Consider the following 16,930-nt stretch of genomic DNA (forward strand, 5'->3'; position numbering starts at 1 on the left):
TATAGTTCACCACAGAGCACATACAACGTCAGACAAGTGTTTCTGGAAATTGGACCTAATTGTCTGTCATGTACATACTGCGTAGCTCAACTTCTAGTGCGTAAAGTAATTATTCTGTGCTCCGTAGACGGACTCACTTGAAAAAGATTGAAATGTAAGTATAAAAAAAGTAGACCATCATCATAATAGGTATCCGCAAAACATGTGCATTGGAACTTTTGCTCGACGACACGTTTAATATTACATAACTCTCTGAAGGTACTTGAGAGATAAATTGATTTTTTTCGTGTATATAAAAATAAAAATATTTTGATTGCACAGTGTTAAATTGGTTTATAAAATACCTGATCCTGAGTTCGTTTTTATAGTAACATTATTTTAATGGTTCAATAGTTCACTTGGATATTTCTTTTTTTATAAAAGCTACATATAAATCTCAGATTTTAATATTTTAATTTGTTTTAATACATTGAAAGATTAACTTATTGACTTAAACAGACTTATTATAGATTATACACTTATTAGACTTATTGACTTATATCCTTCAAGAGTATAATTAGTTAAAAGTATTTGAGTAACGTCCTATATCCTGCAAATTTCTTTATTATCTACAATACTAAAAACCTTTTCGGCTTCGAGTCTCATTTAAAGCTACTATGAAAGAAAAACAATTGTGACAGGCTGGCTTTCACTATTCTTAAAATCAGTATATAATGTTCGTCAAAATTAATGCAAAAACATATTTTTGATATGGAAAATTAATCAAACTCTCATACCTATTTTAAAAAATTCAAAAAAACAGAAATGTACAAAAATGGAAAGAAATTAAGTTCTATGGGCAAACTGTTTGTCCGAAATTACAGTTTATGCGGTCCACCGCGAGGTCCTTCAAAACCTGGTTGTCAATGCGGATGTCCTACACCCCCAACGCCCGGACAAGGACCGAAGATAACGCCCAACCCATGTTGTCGTCCCTGCATTATCCCTCCAAACCCCTGCGTCCCTCGCTTTCATCACGAGAAAGATTCTTGGAAGAAATATAAATTCCTTGCGTTCTTTGTTGGCTTTCCTCTTATATTTATACAAGGTTTTATTTGCTATAATCACACGCTGCTTGAAAAAGGAGAATGTCGGGACTATGAATACATGCGCATACACAATAAAAAGTATCCCTGGAGGGACGGCGTCAAAACTTTATTCCACAACGATCACGTCAATCACGTTCCTGGTGAATGCACTCCTCCACCCTTGGATTGCGATTAAGAATGTAAAACAAATAAAATTTTTAAAATCAGCGTAATTTTTCATTGAATTTAGTGTGATTAACTATTTTTAGAGTGGTAACAACGGGCGTCTCGGATATTTGTACCTGATGCGGGTACTCAAGAGCCCTACTGTACGGGAGTACAGTAAATAACCTTACTTGAATGTGTAATATGTACCTACTAATTAAACAGTGGAAAAGCTTAAATTACGATCAACGCATTTCACAAGACTGGACATACGTGAGTTGAGAACCTGGCTGAATAATGCTACCGCGCATATGAAAATATAAATAGATAGCCTCAAAACTTAAGCTAACTAGTTGGGTTCTGGTATGCGCACGCACGTCAAGGCGGGTGGCTAGGGCGGGTCAAAGAAAGCAGTAGTCGAGCGATCAATAGCGCTGCTGACGTCAGTGTAGCGTCGGGCGCGATTGGCCCGCCCGGCATTATTAAATAAACCTCCCGAGAGAGTAGCGCGCAGCGGGCCAGCACCGCAGCACGCGGCGGGCGCGCCATCGCTCGCGGCCGCCCGCCATGGCCGACATGCCGGACCTCTCGCACCTCACGCCCGAAGAACGCGCCATCATCGAGGGCGTCATTATGCGGCAGCGCCAGGAGGAGCAGCGCGAACATGAAATTATGAGGTGTGCTCCCTTCGACCTTCGACCCCTTTAGCGTAATGTGTATTCTGTGACTGAAATCAGTGGTGTCGTGGTAAAAACCAACGCCGTCACCTCGTAGACACATACATACAGTACCTCGAGTCTATAATGATTAACAAAAATCGACCGCAAAGATAAAGGTACGAGTTAGCGCATCCTGCATAGTCGAATCAATTTCCAACGTTTCGATCAAATCTTTTATCAATAAAGTGACGCATCGTTGAGTGTTGCTTTCTGCAGAGTTAATCGAATTAAGTAAATAATTGTACAGTCTTATTCTCAAGTAGGTGTAACTAACATACCTGCACAACTGATATACACATTTAGTAACTACCTTTATTGATAGTTTTTCTGTTTGTTAATCATTGATTTGTTAAAATAAATTCAAACAGCTTTTAGTAAACGTAAAATAAATCAGTATGACCTACTTTTTTCATTTATTGCGCTACCATAGTAGGAAAATGTAATGCGCATACTGAGTTCGCAAAGATTTTGCTGCTATCTTCTCCTTTCTGATCAAGATCTCTTAATATATGATTTGTTAATTAGTAAAACAATATGTAAAATTTTATAAGATGTTATTTTTTTAATAATGGGTTTTTATTTTATAAATATGCCAGGATCCTCTACTATGCTTAATGTAATATTACATTACGTATAGTTAGAAAAACATTAATTATTATTTTGGATAATAGCTGAAATCGACCATAGTAGTACTAGTCTAGTGCAAACAACATACTGCACTGAAAACTTATATGACCATTTAGTTTTAGAACCAATGCATTACCAACAAAGACATGATCTTTTAAATAAAATAGCTTCTAGTTTTAAACATAAAAAATGGATTTGACTGATTTCCCAAAAGCCTCCGACAAACTTGCCAAGCCAACTAAGCCATTAAAAGCTTTCTGACTATAACACTTGTGTGCTAATAGCTTTAACTTTCCATCATCTTAATTTCCTTAGTTTTTGTACTGAGAAAGAAATTTAAACGCAAAATGTTGTTTCAATGACTTAGTATTTGTCAACGTTAACAAGGTCATAACATTTTAAAGATTCTCCATCTTTTACAATTTACCCCGTATAATATCCCCGTATTTATAGACATATTATAGGATTTTTTAAATATTAAAACTTTTTGGACCTTTCAGGCTTCGGTCAATAGTAACAAGGTCTCGAAAGTCACAACTTCGTGATAAATACTATGCCGCTATCCTATGAGGATTAGGTTTAATTTCAAGTATTCTGCAAATAAGCATAATATTATATTTGTACCCCAATACATTTAATAAATAACAATCAATGGCGATAGTCTCTTTGAAAAAGATAAATTACATTTCAATCATGTTATTTAATTTACTATTGTACTTTATTTCTAGATGAAAACTGGGCAGTCTTATTATAAGCGACTCCCTTCAGACTTAGGTAGTAAAGAAAACAATGATAAAAAATTTTACCAAGTGAATTTTATTTGTAAAACAAACCTGATCCTATACAAATCTAATAAATATAAAAATTAATAACTAAATACAAATGTACCAAGAGAGAGTAATAACTCTAAATGTTGTTTATATTTTTCTTATAATATGGATCATTTTCCTCAACTTTATAAATGTACGTTCACACAGACGAAAACAAGACGAAGTAGCGGTTCTGGAGCAAACAATACGTACTAGGAATGAGATGCAAAGGGCTGCTGGAGTGGAACTGGCAGCCACATGTGAAATTTGTTTGAAGACCAAATTCGCTGACGGAGTAGGGCACTCTTGTCATTATTGTCGAGTGAGGTGCTGTGCAAGGTGTGGGGGCAAGGTCACATTACGCTCCAACAAAGTCAGTACTTTCGCATCATAAAGACATTTTTTTAAAGATTTGTGCAATGACCGTGTAAAAAAACTGGAATATGTGGGCTAATATCATAATGAGTATCTTTGAGATATTAAAAAAAATATGTTTCTCTGATCTGTTTTCTATAAATGAGGCATCTTCTAAATTCGCTGATTTGTAGTTGATTCTTAGAAAATCTTCTATATCGAGATGACCTGTGGGAACTGCATATAATAATTAACAATTGTATTCTGTAGTTATTGCAAACATGCAATATTTTTTTCATATTTTAGAATCATTTACAGTTGTAGACTATTGTGTGTTGTGTACTTCAGTTTTTTATTGCTTTTGTTATTCCGCATTCCACAAAATTGTTTTACAGGTCATATGGGTCTGTATTCTCTGTCGTAAAAAGCAAGAACTGTTATCAAAAACCGGACAATGGATTCACAAAAGTACTGGCCACGATTCGATGCTATGGAGAATGGAATCGGACTTAAGAAATTTACCATCTCAGGTAGATTCAACTTTAGATAAAAGACCCAAATTAGAGAGAGCGCACAGTGCAGCAGAAAAAGAGAATCAACCGTTGCAGAGATCTAGTAGTGCCCTGCGCCGGCAGTACAGTCAACAAGAGGCTAAGTGCTATGGGGAACTAGAAGGACTCTCTAGGACTCACCCTCATCTCGTACACTCAAGGCAAAAGTCAGCCTACGGGATAGACGACATGGGAACCCCACATCAGCCAACGCAGCTATTGCCTCTACCCCATACGCCTGCCTTACACCCTCCGATGCCGCCGAGATCCTCATCTTCTGATGACGAAGTTCCAGAGTGCGTTTCTGACGAAAACGACGAGTATCGGGACCGCGGTGAGTGATTTTCCCGCTTTCCATTCACCGTCCTCCTCTCCGGAATGTCATGAATCCTTGCCGAGGGTTTTTTTACTCCCACACTACACAACGAACACACCGATTGCGTACATGCACATTACAATACCTCACTCATAATCGTTCCTAACATTATGCAAAGGTGTTCCGTGCGAGGTTTTACTATTTCAGTGTTTTCAGGCATCGCAAGGTAAAACGTTATAATAGACGCATTCTTGTTAAGATCTTATTATACTTCAATAGTTATAGTAATATTTAGTGAATATCATATTCATTAGACAGGTAATCCTAAGAAACAAGCGTAGGAATTGTTCATAGAACTTTTTGATAACTTAGTTATTATTTGCAGATAGCTGTTTAGAAACTGATACTTAAATATGATATTTGTAAAACTGTACGTTCCAAAAATTCTAGAGTATGTGTCACCCGTAAGCGTCTAGCACAAACTCGTACGCGCCCGGTCTGCGAAGTCATCGATCGTACTCCGTGAATTACTTGCTTCAATACCCCATCCTGTTTATATTACAGGTAGAGATAAGAGCTGCCCTGTTGCTGGTGCGAGAAAACAGCGCCAAGCGATATTAGACGAGAAAATGAATAAATTTTTATCGGTGAGAAGGACTGGGGTTTGCGTTGTAATTTATGCTCAACGTTAGCTGTTTTTTACCTATCGATCTCCTTAGTCGTTTTCGTCGTCTTGTACGTCTTTGGTCTATCATCTGTGATCGCTGTTCATTTCTTTGTCTGCCCATACTTCTTTCGACTAACGATGTTATAATTTAAAGTGTAAGTATGTTTCTTACCGGCGGACGTATATTAAAGAATTGGTCCTATTACGATAACTAAGATATATTAATAAAAAACATAATCAATAAATTTACTATACGATCGCTTTATATTCCTTAAAGTAGGCTAAAAAAGTCAGCGAGAAAATATTGTATGGATAATTAAATAACCTAAAATAATTTAAAAACTTTTATACTTTTTCGTCGCCTAATTTAAGGAAAACGCATGTTGGGGGAAAAGAAGATTGTAATATAATTTGGTGATATGTTTGTTAGTTTTGGTGGAGTGCATCTTTGGTACTTAATTATTGTTTGTATGATTGGGATACTTGTCACACTTTCTTTCCGCTTATGCGTTAACACTGCTTTGACTGCGAAACATTAACAAAGATCTTAAAACCATCACCACTTCTCAGAAATATGTACAGAACTTAGGCATAATTTGTTAGACCTTGAACAAACCTATGGGTTTCATTTGGGGTATACATCATTAAAATGAAACCCATAATCGATCCGGGCGCGTACGGGCGCGCAAGTCGTTCAACGGTGAGAGTAGCGCGTACTACAATGCTATTTGTATAATATCGTTCATAGGAGATCTTGAGGCGTGCGCTTCACTTCGGAATCCAACTCGCTCCAACGTGACCTCAAACAACTATTACAATTTAACTAATCATTCGCCGGCCTCCTACATACCCGAGGGACGCGGTGTCCTCGATACCGGTAGAAGTGTCCCCACAGGCGGACGAAGTTTTGACTCCGTCACAGATTGTCGTTGGCGCACTAGGGAAGACGCTGAAAATGCATATTTACGCCCATACACGCGTGACGAACCTCATCGATCCGATCGTGCTGTATATAAAAGTGCATATCTGTGGGAAGACTCCACAGATAATAGACGATTTACAGAAAGAAGAAAAAAAACTGTGAGGTTCGATGGGCACGATGGAGCAGCGACTTTCCCGCGTGGTGGACGAGACTCCTCTGGGGTTCCACATGACTGGGCCTCTTTGCGTTGGGAATCTGAAAGACAAACCAGTCAAGATTCTGCTACGAAAGATTCGGGCATCGACACATCTAGCACATTTACTTCCAGCGAAGATTCAAACAGGGGCGAGTGCCCTAAGGTATACCTCATGGCTACATTTTGGCTTGCTTAATTACGACTAGAAAGAAATCAAAGCTTCAGTTATGTTTATTTTCAGTTCTACTATTATGTCTATACATATAGGAAACAAACATTTTATGTTACCTTACGCATCATTTGAATACATGTATTGTAAATAAAACGTGTAGGAATTAATGTTTGGCTGTGGCATGTGTGCACACCTTGGCATGATTGTAATTCTGTATTCATGTGCGATGCATTTGCTAGTATTGCTGAAAATTTCTGGATAAATTTGAAGTAGTCGAAAAAAAACCAATTTGCCTTATATTCTGTGAACGTTTTCTGCAATAGTTTCCATTGAACTGGCAAGTGTCACCTGATGGTACCCGAATGGTGGGTCACATGGTACTTCGAAAAAGTGTGGTTGAAGGAAGTTCACACTCCTCATCAGCAATTCTTGGACTCAAAGTTGTTGGTGGAAAAATGCTACCTGATGGTACTCGCGGAGCCGTGGTAGAAAAGGTGAAAAAAGGATCCATCGCAGATTTGGAAGGACAGTTGAGAATAGGTGAGTTTTCATTTCTATTTGACCAAATCCACACAAACTATCGGTCACTTTTAGAAAACTAATGCACACGAATATCTCAGCGGTAGTTGCTAACTTAAACTACCAAGTAGTAAGTTAACGATTTAAACGGGCTTTAGTTATAGCTTAATAATACATATGCCGGTCAAGTTATTTGTCGATCAGTTCTTCACATCTACCGCTTCTAGGGGACGAAGTATTGCAGTGGAATGGCATGCCACTTCAAGGACGAAGTGCTGATGAGGTGACAGCAGTAGTGGCTAATAGCAAGCATGACACGCACGTAGAACTAGTGGTGACACGGCCACTGGCATCTGCGCGACTGCTTGCACAGCCTTGGAGGTCACATAAAGGTGGGCAATAACCAAAAGACGCTTTGCTATTAATGCACGTTTTTATGGCCACATATTAGCTTTACATCTAATGTCTATGGCATCGTTTTTCAACTATTTTTATGTCGCGGCCCACGAAAACCAAAAAAAGATTAATTCCTATAATAAACGAATCTTTTGTACCTATATGTAGTTTGTATTTATTATTTTTCTATATACTGCGACCCCCTTTTTAAACATTATTCCCACTTAAGATAACAATACAATAATACTTTTATGAGATTTTGAACGATATAATTAGAAATTAAAGCTTTCTTAGTTATGATTTAGTTTTATTTCATTGGTATTTTTAGAAGTTTACACGGAGGTGCTGGGTGGCGCTGAAAAGCCAAGTGTTTTAGTAACATCACCAGGGTCACCTGATATATACGGACGAAGACGTAATGCCAGACAAAACAATCAAAATGCATATGTTGCTGGTCGAATTCAGGTAAATATTGGTACTTTTGGACCAACATAAGTACATAATTTTCAGGAGGCATTTATTTGTTTTCTACCCTAATTATTGTATTATTTTTAGTTAAAAATCTACTTCGACATAGCAGCGCTACAGCTTTTAGTCACTGTAGTGTCTGCTAGTGGCCTGACTCCTAGAGCAGACGGGTCGCCACGATGTCCTTACGCGAAGATATTTCTTCTACCGGACAAAAGCGAGAAAAGCAAACGTAGAACAAAGACTCTAGCTAATACTTTGGAGCCAAGGTGGAACCAGACGTTCGTTTATTGTGGAATACGTTTTAGTGACATAAAGAAGAGAACTTTAGAGGTAATATAAAGTGATGAGCAGATACATTTTCTAAAACAAATGAAGGTTTCAATCCTTTCCTTGAAAAGTAATGATACCAATTGCTCATTAATAATGCGTTTGGTTTAATCAGTCAGTTAAATGTGGTAGTAGATTTGATTAAATTTAATAGGGGCTTGACTGAAATTTATTTGCAGGTCACAGTTTGGGATTTAAATCGTTACGGGCCTAACGATTTCCTTGGCGAAGTTCTTCTAGATCTAGAAAATATGCCAATGAATCATGAACCAAATTGGTACAAGTTAAAGCCGCATGATGAATTTGCTGGTTTTGGTGTAAGAATATTATATATAATATTTCCTTCGAAAAAATCCATAGAATGAATAGAAGTACCATCACTAGAAGTCATATTCATTTTGCTCCATTTCACAGAGATATCGTGAAGATGAAGCCGATGGCGAGCATCTATCTCCTCCATCTACGTCCACTTCTCGCTTGTCAGACTCTGATACGCCCAGCGAGTGTGACTTGAGGAGACATCACTCTCTCTCCAGTCTTGCTTCTAGCTCGAGTCCGACACCACCTCACGAAGTATGTGCAAGAGATATACTTATTTAATAAAAAGTGTATCGAATTGACCAGGTACATATAAAAAGGATTTGCAGGTGGACGGAACTCGTTGTAGTCGGCGCGATATGTCTCCCGCCGGTCGAGTGAGGACCACTTCTGTAGTTAGGGAACGGGTATGCTAATAACTATAATTATATATATGTATAATTTGTCATTATTTAAGTATTATTTCTAGATAAATTTCTATATAAATTAAAGAAATCGAAAGATGTAATTTCATCCGCAGGGTCCCAGCTACGTAGGTCGGTCGCAATCAGCGGCAGGGGGGCGAAGCGCCTCACCGCGGCGCTCCCTGTCTCCGCCCAACGACAGGGACGCCTACCGCTACACAGGTCTTCCACGAACATTCCCAATCATTCTTATGTCTGATATGTTTTTTTCATAAATCTTGACATGACAACTTAAAATATACAAATACAGTTCCAATAGTAGTAACAAATACGAATGTGACTAAGTTAAGGCGACACTTTGAAACTCATCTTGTTTGATTCAGAATTTCTGAAGGTTTTAAGGGACATCGCTTTTCAAAGCGTCGCTTATCGATTACAATATAAATGGAGTGAGGAGCGGGCAGGACCCCGCACGGAACACTATAAAGATTTGCGCGTTCATTACTATACTCACCAACTTAATCTGCCTTAACATTTTTATTTCACTCTCCATCCTATCCTCAACCTGTGAGCACGCTGAATTCATTTTATATGTCGATGTTATTATTTATTATGATTTAAGTAATTGAATGCATGATTCAGCTATCCGATTTCTATTTCAACGATAAACTTCGTAAGTTTTTTATTTTACATACATAAGCATCGTTTCACTTCGGGTGTATAAAGTTTGAGTAATCTTTAAAAAAAACAACAACTAATGTGGTGATTTGGTTGATATATAGTCTGTGACGAACGTGACGCCACCCGTTTGCCAACACATGCGTACGCCCCACGTTTTCAATCACGATCAGCGACGGCTACGCCTACGACCAGCCCTAAGAAACGCCAGTTGCCCCAAATACCACACCAGGTAATGAAACATAATTTATAGGGCGAACAACATAAAAACCTTTACAGAGTTAAATGTTCTTTTTAAATAATTTAGATTAACTGAAAAGCAAAAGCTTAGAAATTATGCATTAATTGCATTATCGTATAGTGCCTTTGATTTGTTCTGAATTAAAAAAAAAACGTGTGTTTACTTATGTACACGCGTTAGAAGTTATACTTCTTTGACGTAACAAGATTAAAATCTTATCTTTCGCCTTATTCTACGTTTGTAGAAAAAACGACACTAACAGTAGAAAAAAAGGTATTTAATACATTGAAAGTTTTATTATAACGCATTATCTAGTTAAATATCACAAACAATCTAAAATGTTGACTATAGCTAACTTCAGGATGTCGGTTTCTTGTGACGGTGTGCGCGCGCATCGTAGTAATTTACTCTCATCCTTTTTCCCTAACATGCCAAAAGAAGTATAATTTCAATTAACTTCTTTGTGAGTTAATATTGCGACAAAGGAGTTTAGGTACTTAATTATTATTATTAGTTCCCTTTGAAATTTTATACATTTATGAACAGAATACCCAGCGAGCGATGCGCGCGCAGGTGTCCGCGGACCTGGAAGAACGTAAGTGGATCGCCCCGCATCACATTGGCGCCACACTCACCTACCGCAGCACGCCACAAGGTCAATACACCCACACATACAGACATACACTGTGATAGGCCCTAGTCATCACTTATAATCATTAATTAATCATTATTATTATAGGTACGGCCACGTGCCAGAAATCTATGGAGGTCTATCAGATTCATAGAAATAATTAAAAATAAATGTCAAATTATTACATTTACTTGTATTCCCAACCATATATTATGTATGTATCTCTCTCTATGTACCTCTCATGTCAATAACCTGATTGCACGAGTAAGAAATTTCTGTTAACCACACATAACGTCACTTCATAACAAAAGCTTTGCTTTTGTAGTGTTTAGATATTAGTGTAGATAATCTGAATGAATATACTAGAAATATTTAATTGGAATGTAAATTGAGACATATCTATTAAAATGTTGTACCTTGCAATTTGGACGAATAGGGCATTTTGTTGAAATCATTAGGGTGGGAAAGGCACTATGCAGGACTTTCGGATTCGGAGTTGGCATCACGAGGTGGAGGTTGGGCGCCAAGACGTCGCTTGTCTCCCGACGCGGCCGCTGGAGACTCGGACATCGAATCCGTGGCCTCGGTCACTTCTAGTGCATTCAGTACGCAATCCGAACGACCACGTCCAACCAGGATGCTTAGGTAATGTCTACCACAGCATCATCATTATGATTAATAAATGCATGTTACACAATATTCACATACTTTTACAGCAGAAAACGGATATTTCGACTTAGTAAATCCTCATCCTGTGATAGCTTTGTAGAACCCACTTCTCATATATCCTATAAATATAAGCCCAGCACGTGGAGTTCCTACTTAGGTCGTAACTTGGGGGATCGTTATAAGCCTGAATTCCACTCATTAATCAACAAAAGCTATTCCAAACCTGACTTTCATAGTAGCATACCTCGAAGCTATTCCATAACTAGTTTAAAAAATAGTTTTCGCTCCTTTGGCAGGGCTTTAAGCTGTCCTGAACAAGACGAAAGTTTATATGAGTATAGCAAAAATTACGTGTCTGATATTGTTAAAAAGAATTTAAAATATCCGAACTATACTATTCTTCCCGATATCAGTAGAGTTGTGAAATCGTCATTAACTAAGTCTAATGGTTATAAATACTTAGATGAATATCCGATTGAAAATCGAAATATAAACACTGACTATTTGAGACATAGAATGAGTAATTTAAGATTATTAAAACATTTACGAGGGTCCTTTAACTTTCAATCTTTCGATGACGACATCTTCATTAGAAGCAAATTACCTACTATTGATGATCAAGATGATGAATTAGACCATTATCATGGATACGGAAGTGACAGTAGTTTAGCGACAATGATACACGTCAGTATTGATAAACCTAAAAATGATATTTATCAAAATGATTTATTGACAAATCTAAGCACCGTTAGCAGTCTAAGCAGAAAAGGTTTGTCACTAGATTTTAGTACGATTTACGGACGTAACTCAATGGATAAAGCATACTGTAATTCAACAGACATTATAAGCCCCAATTACGAAACACTTAACAAAATAAATACTAACTACAGCAAAAATTATTTTAAACGCAAAGGTCGTTATAATTCGTTATTGACCAAGATTCCATCTCCTTCAATTAAAGCTGTGACACCTGATGAGATATTCGACTTATATAATAGGTTGTCTGCATACGATATTCTAGATGACAAAAATGAAGTCGATATTAAGTTACATAAAAGTAAACCGAGATACAAGAAACGCGTAAATATGGTTAGCATTAATGAAATTCCGACTGTACAAGAATTTTACTCTCCCGATTCTCCTACGATTCTTTCGAGCCCAGACTTCAATATCTATAGGGAACCCAGAGTAGTTTCCAACACTCGTCCTACATATCACACATATCCAAAGAATCATGTAGAACAAAAATTTAGGAGTAAAGCTAATTCGTTCTCTAATTTCTCTTCCCCAAATCACGGCTCACCTCATCGCGCTCCTGCTACGCATTCACCTCCTGATGGCTCATCTACGGATCTTAACACGCCACCGAAACAAAACGAAACACGAGATGGAAACGAATGCACACCGAATGCAAACACTAAACGGAAGAGTATTGTTGAAACGGAATCACAATGCAGTAATGACTACGGTAGTCGAGATAATGGCCGCAATAATAATCAACCGCCTACACTTGAGAGGCGAGAGTCAAGGCATGGGCAGTTTACGCGCAGTTTAAGCAACACCGATGCACCAGATGAAAAAGCAGGTAAAAATATGGGTTAAAAGCAGGTTACTTTTGATATAGAACTGTAGTCATAATATGAGCATATACGTTCATTTTAGATGGCAGTTTAAGTGATACAGCGCTCGGTGGAACTTCTGAAAACGAACCAGCGGGTGACGATGCATTATTAAAAGCTGAGCCACGTGATTATTTTGGACCTGGAATGGGCAAAAAGAGTAATTCAACGTCTCAATTATCAGCTACAGGTGATATGCGTTCTGTTTACTACAAAATTGTCATTCATTTCTCTCTATTCCTCAATTTGTGAATAATTTCTACCAGTAATAACCAGACATCTTATCAACATCGACAGGGCGAAAAAGACGGTTAGGTTTCGGTAAACGCGGAAAAAATTCTTTTACCGTTCAACGCAGTGAAGAAGTGGTTCCTGGAGAGTTACGAGGAGGCGCTGGCGTATCCCGGGCCTCCTCGGCCTCCAGTGAGAACGACGACGACAGGTTGGCACTGCTCATAATGCCAACATTGACATAATAGTGACTTATGAGGCGGTAGAATCATCACGGCCGCGATATTTGTCCCACATGTCACATGCATTTATCGAGATAACTGTTTATGTGCGCCATGTTGCTTTGTAAAGTCAGCTACGTAGTGGCTTTTAGTGGCATAAAAATACAAAGATAGTATTTCAACTGCAGGTGTTGGCGAATCTTCAGCTAGAATAGAATGCTCCATAGCTCGATCGAATTAGTGTTGATCACGTTAATGATTAAGTGATGAGCATTCTTATTTTTGCTAAAGATTGCTCAGGCAGATCTCTTTTAATGATATCGTGTCAGAATATAACGTCTTTTTCAGTATTTTAGTTCAAGAATGTATAATGATTAATATACCTAATTGTACAATACATAGTAGTCGTGTAGTGAATGTTGTGGGCCACCGTGACCGTGCTTTTCGCGTAGAAGGCGGGGCCGGCGGCAGACGCAAGCGCAGCGCAGTGGTGACCAGCTTCAAGCGCTCACACGAGGTGTCATCCAGCCTCGTCTCCATATGTAGCTCTGAGGGATCCTCGTAAGTCGCCCGCTCGTCCGTTCTTTGCCAACGATCTCTATCTTTGTGCCATCGATGTTGCTCGTCGTCTTCTTCTACCCTCTGCCTTCGTCTTTTTCGCATGTTGCAATGTATCGGTGTTTTTATTCTAATGTAAGCACGCACGAAATCGCACAGGCAAGCACTAGGCTCTAACGTCAAATTTAAGGCGCGGAGGTGATTGCTTTACGAAGGTTTGAATGTCTATGAGTGATGTCGCTTAATGTTCTGTATGCACGACTGTGATTGGTGAGAGGTGGCTTTTTACAAACTACGCACAACAATTATGTGTACTCAAGAACTCACACGCCTACACCTATATTGTTTTATTCATGCATGCCCTACACAATACTTTAAGATGGCAATATTATGACAAGAGCTGGTGAGTACGTATAAACAAAACCACAATTAAAGAGAAGTAAATGGGAAGCGCGAATGAAAACACAAGTAGGAAAGGAAAAACCTTATTTATAAATTAATTTTAATGTTCCTAAAGATTAATCTACCAATCTGTCTTCTCTTCAAGAATGTCTTACCATCAGCATCATATTCTAAACATAAAACAAACACCGAAGGACCATACAACCATAAATAATTTGGCAATTGAGAATGCTTGTTTAAAGGTATTGGTTTTATGGTACTAGACTTTGTTTCTTTTCTGTCCCCGCTCGTTTTTAAATGTTTCTTACTGTACTCGTTGACTACCGCCCTCTCCATCACTATTGTATCAATGTTGTAATATGTTTAACTATTCCTTTACCTTAACCAGTAGTTAGTTTTAAATATATCTTATCTTTACTAGTAATGGAATACTTAAATAATGTTTTTTTCTTGAACTTAACAAATTTAAGCAATAAAATAGCAAGTTTGTAATGAAACAGCTCTCAGTTCCACTTCATTGCCACTGAGACAGCTATAATTTGAACCTTGTTGAGTCTTGGTGGTTATTTGGCCGGTTGTAATAGTATTTATTTCTATCCAGAATTTAGTATAGAATCAAATAGAGCAAAATTACTATTCTCTATTTCTTTATACTATCGACTCGTCATATATTTCAGTATGAGCTTTAGCTACAGATTAGCTCTAATAAAACCTTGATATGAGCAGTAAAATGTTACAAGAAATGTTAAAGTTTTTGTAGTACCATCTAGTGACGGACTTGTTCTAGATAATTAAGCACGCATATTCACAGATGGTCGCCGGGTATGCGAGGGTCGAGTTCTTCTGATGGAGGCGGTCTATCCGACTTCATTGATGGACTGGGGCCAGGACAGTTGGTCGGACGGCAGCTATTGGGAGCACCCACTTTGGGAGATGTTCAATTGTCTATGTGCTATCAGAAGGGCTTCCTTGAGGTACTTTTGTATGGAAATCATGACCAAATTCCATATGGAAACACCTATTATATTTTAATATTTGATGACTAGCAACAAATATAAAGAATTTAGTTAAATCAGTGTAATAATTAGATACTGTTCACAGCTAAGAAAATATCGTAACCATTGTAATAAACACAGGTTTTATAAAAAGTATAAATTGCACAGGTTGAGGTGATCCGCGCGCGGGGGCTCCAAGCCCGTCAAGGAAGCCGTACTTTGCCGGCGCCCTACGTTAAGGTATATTTAGTAAGCGGCAAGCGATGTATCGCTAAGGCCAAAACCAGTACAGCTCGACGGACCTTGGACCCGCTGTACCAGCAGACCCTTACGTTCCGAGAGAACTTCAAAGGGTGTATATTACAAGTGAGTCAATTGATTTTAAATGTAAATCCTTTATACGGTATTTAATAAATGCTTCAGTAATGGGGTAAATAATATAATTATCTTTGATTATTTTGGGGCCAAACTTTTTAAATTTGTTTAGAATTATTAAGGTTAAGAATATTGTAAATACTGTATATTATGTGTTTGAGAAATAAATATATTTTTTTAAAAATATAAAAACAAAAAAAACGAAAATCTTTTGTTATATGTGATATTATAATAATAAATATAATAATAATGAAATTAAAGCATAAATAATCCAAATCAAGTCTTCGTATATCTTCGTATACTTTTACACATTATATCAGTGTAAAAGTTAATTTAAATAGTCAAAATTATTTTTTCTACTTAGGTAACAGTTTGGGGCGACTATGGTCGCATAGAAGGCAAGAAAGTGTTCATGGGTGTGGCCCAAATTATGTTGGATGACCTCAACTTGTCCAATATTGTTATTGGATGGTACAAACTTTTCGGGACTACGTCATTGGTGAGTCTACGTTTAAAAAGTCTCTCAGTGTTTAAAAATTATATTTGAATAGTAGATATAATTAGACTTTTAACTAAAAAAAATCTCTTCCTTTGCAGTAACTGTGGCTGGCCGCTATGGCGGTGTCGGTGAACAATATCAATAATAATATAAAGTTATATAAAGTCCAAATAATACATCTAGTGATACTGCTTTAATATTATAAACTGCAAATGTCTTGAATATAGAAAAATTTTCTATAAACGAAAGTTACATGTAAATTATTTTTTCTTTCGGAATGCCTACCGGAGTTATAAATAGTTAGCATTTTATAGCAACGGATGTATAGTGTACTCGATAATGTAAGTATTAAAAGCCAAATAAGACTATGTGTTTCCTTTGACCCATTTACAGCAAGGAAATCAAAGTTACATTTGACTATTAAGGGAGCGTTCAAGTGTTACGTCACGCAATTTTTGTATCCAATAGTAAAACGTTTCGTGACACCCCCAGTGACTCTATATACCTAAAAGTAACCATTATGTGGTGTAAAGTACTGGAAAGTCGAAAATAATATTAACAACTAGTGGACGTTCTGTCTTAACTATGAATATTAATTTCGTATTGGTAAAATAACTAAAAAATATTTCTGAAACAAAGTGTTTATTATTCTTATACTTTATGATAAACAACATTCTTTGTTTGTTTTTCGTGTATAAAAATAGTTTTGTTGGTATTACGACACGGGAACAGGAGACATAACTGTGCCATGGGCCATGTGAAAAACATGGATTTTCAAGATTAATGCCACAAACACTTAGCGACTGTAATT

General features: G+C 37.4%; 1 protein-coding gene across 9 annotated transcripts; it reads left to right on the top strand.

Moving 5' to 3' along the window:
* The first annotated feature begins 54 nt into the window (after window positions 1-54).
* LOC123706917 (regulating synaptic membrane exocytosis protein 2) lies at window positions 55-16,484 on the top strand. 9 transcript variants are annotated; one of them, XM_045656541.1, is made up of 23 exons: window positions 100-154; window positions 1,337-1,909; window positions 3,556-3,760; window positions 4,137-4,626; window positions 6,024-6,556; window positions 6,889-7,105; window positions 7,312-7,476; window positions 7,809-7,945; window positions 8,036-8,281; window positions 8,458-8,595; window positions 8,693-8,851; window positions 8,926-9,003; window positions 9,117-9,222; window positions 9,783-9,910; window positions 10,466-10,574; window positions 11,009-11,195; window positions 11,267-12,804; window positions 12,882-13,028; window positions 13,136-13,280; window positions 15,062-15,224; window positions 15,414-15,611; window positions 15,985-16,119; window positions 16,218-16,484. In XM_045656541.1, the coding sequence occupies exons 2-23, from the start codon at window positions 1,800-1,802 to the stop codon at window positions 16,218-16,220; spliced, it is 5,337 nt and encodes a 1,778-aa protein (XP_045512497.1). In that variant the 5' UTR covers window positions 100-154; window positions 1,337-1,799; the 3' UTR covers window positions 16,221-16,484. The 9 variants fall into 9 exon arrangements, with proteins under 9 accessions (XP_045512503.1, XP_045512497.1, XP_045512502.1 ...); XM_045656546.1 differs by lacking the exon at window positions 100-154 and having other exon boundaries at window positions 1,285-1,909; window positions 4,137-4,271; window positions 4,350-4,626; XM_045656547.1 differs by lacking the exon at window positions 1,337-1,909 and having other exon boundaries at window positions 55-154.
* The last annotated feature ends 446 nt before the right edge of the window (window positions 16,485-16,930 follow it).

The sequence above is a fragment of the Pieris brassicae genome, chromosome 3 (genome assembly GCF_905147105.1).
Source record: "Pieris brassicae chromosome 3, ilPieBrab1.1, whole genome shotgun sequence".
Taxonomy (NCBI): Eukaryota; Metazoa; Arthropoda; class Insecta; order Lepidoptera; family Pieridae; genus Pieris; species Pieris brassicae.

What these genes read in the sequence shown, in the direction of transcription:
- LOC123706917 (XM_045656541.1), top strand. Translation starts at nt 1,800, where the DNA reads ATGGCCGACATGCCGGACCTCTCGCACCTCACGCCCGAAGAACGCGCC. An exon ending in TCACATTACGCTCCAACAAA is followed by an intron (nt 3,761 to 4,136) that starts GTCAGTACTTTC and finishes ATTGTTTTACAG; the next exon opens with GTCATATGGGTCTGTATTCT. An exon ending in ACAGGGGCGAGTGCCCTAAG is followed by an intron (nt 6,557 to 6,888) that starts GTATACCTCATG and finishes TTTCTGCAATAG; the next exon opens with TTTCCATTGAACTGGCAAGT.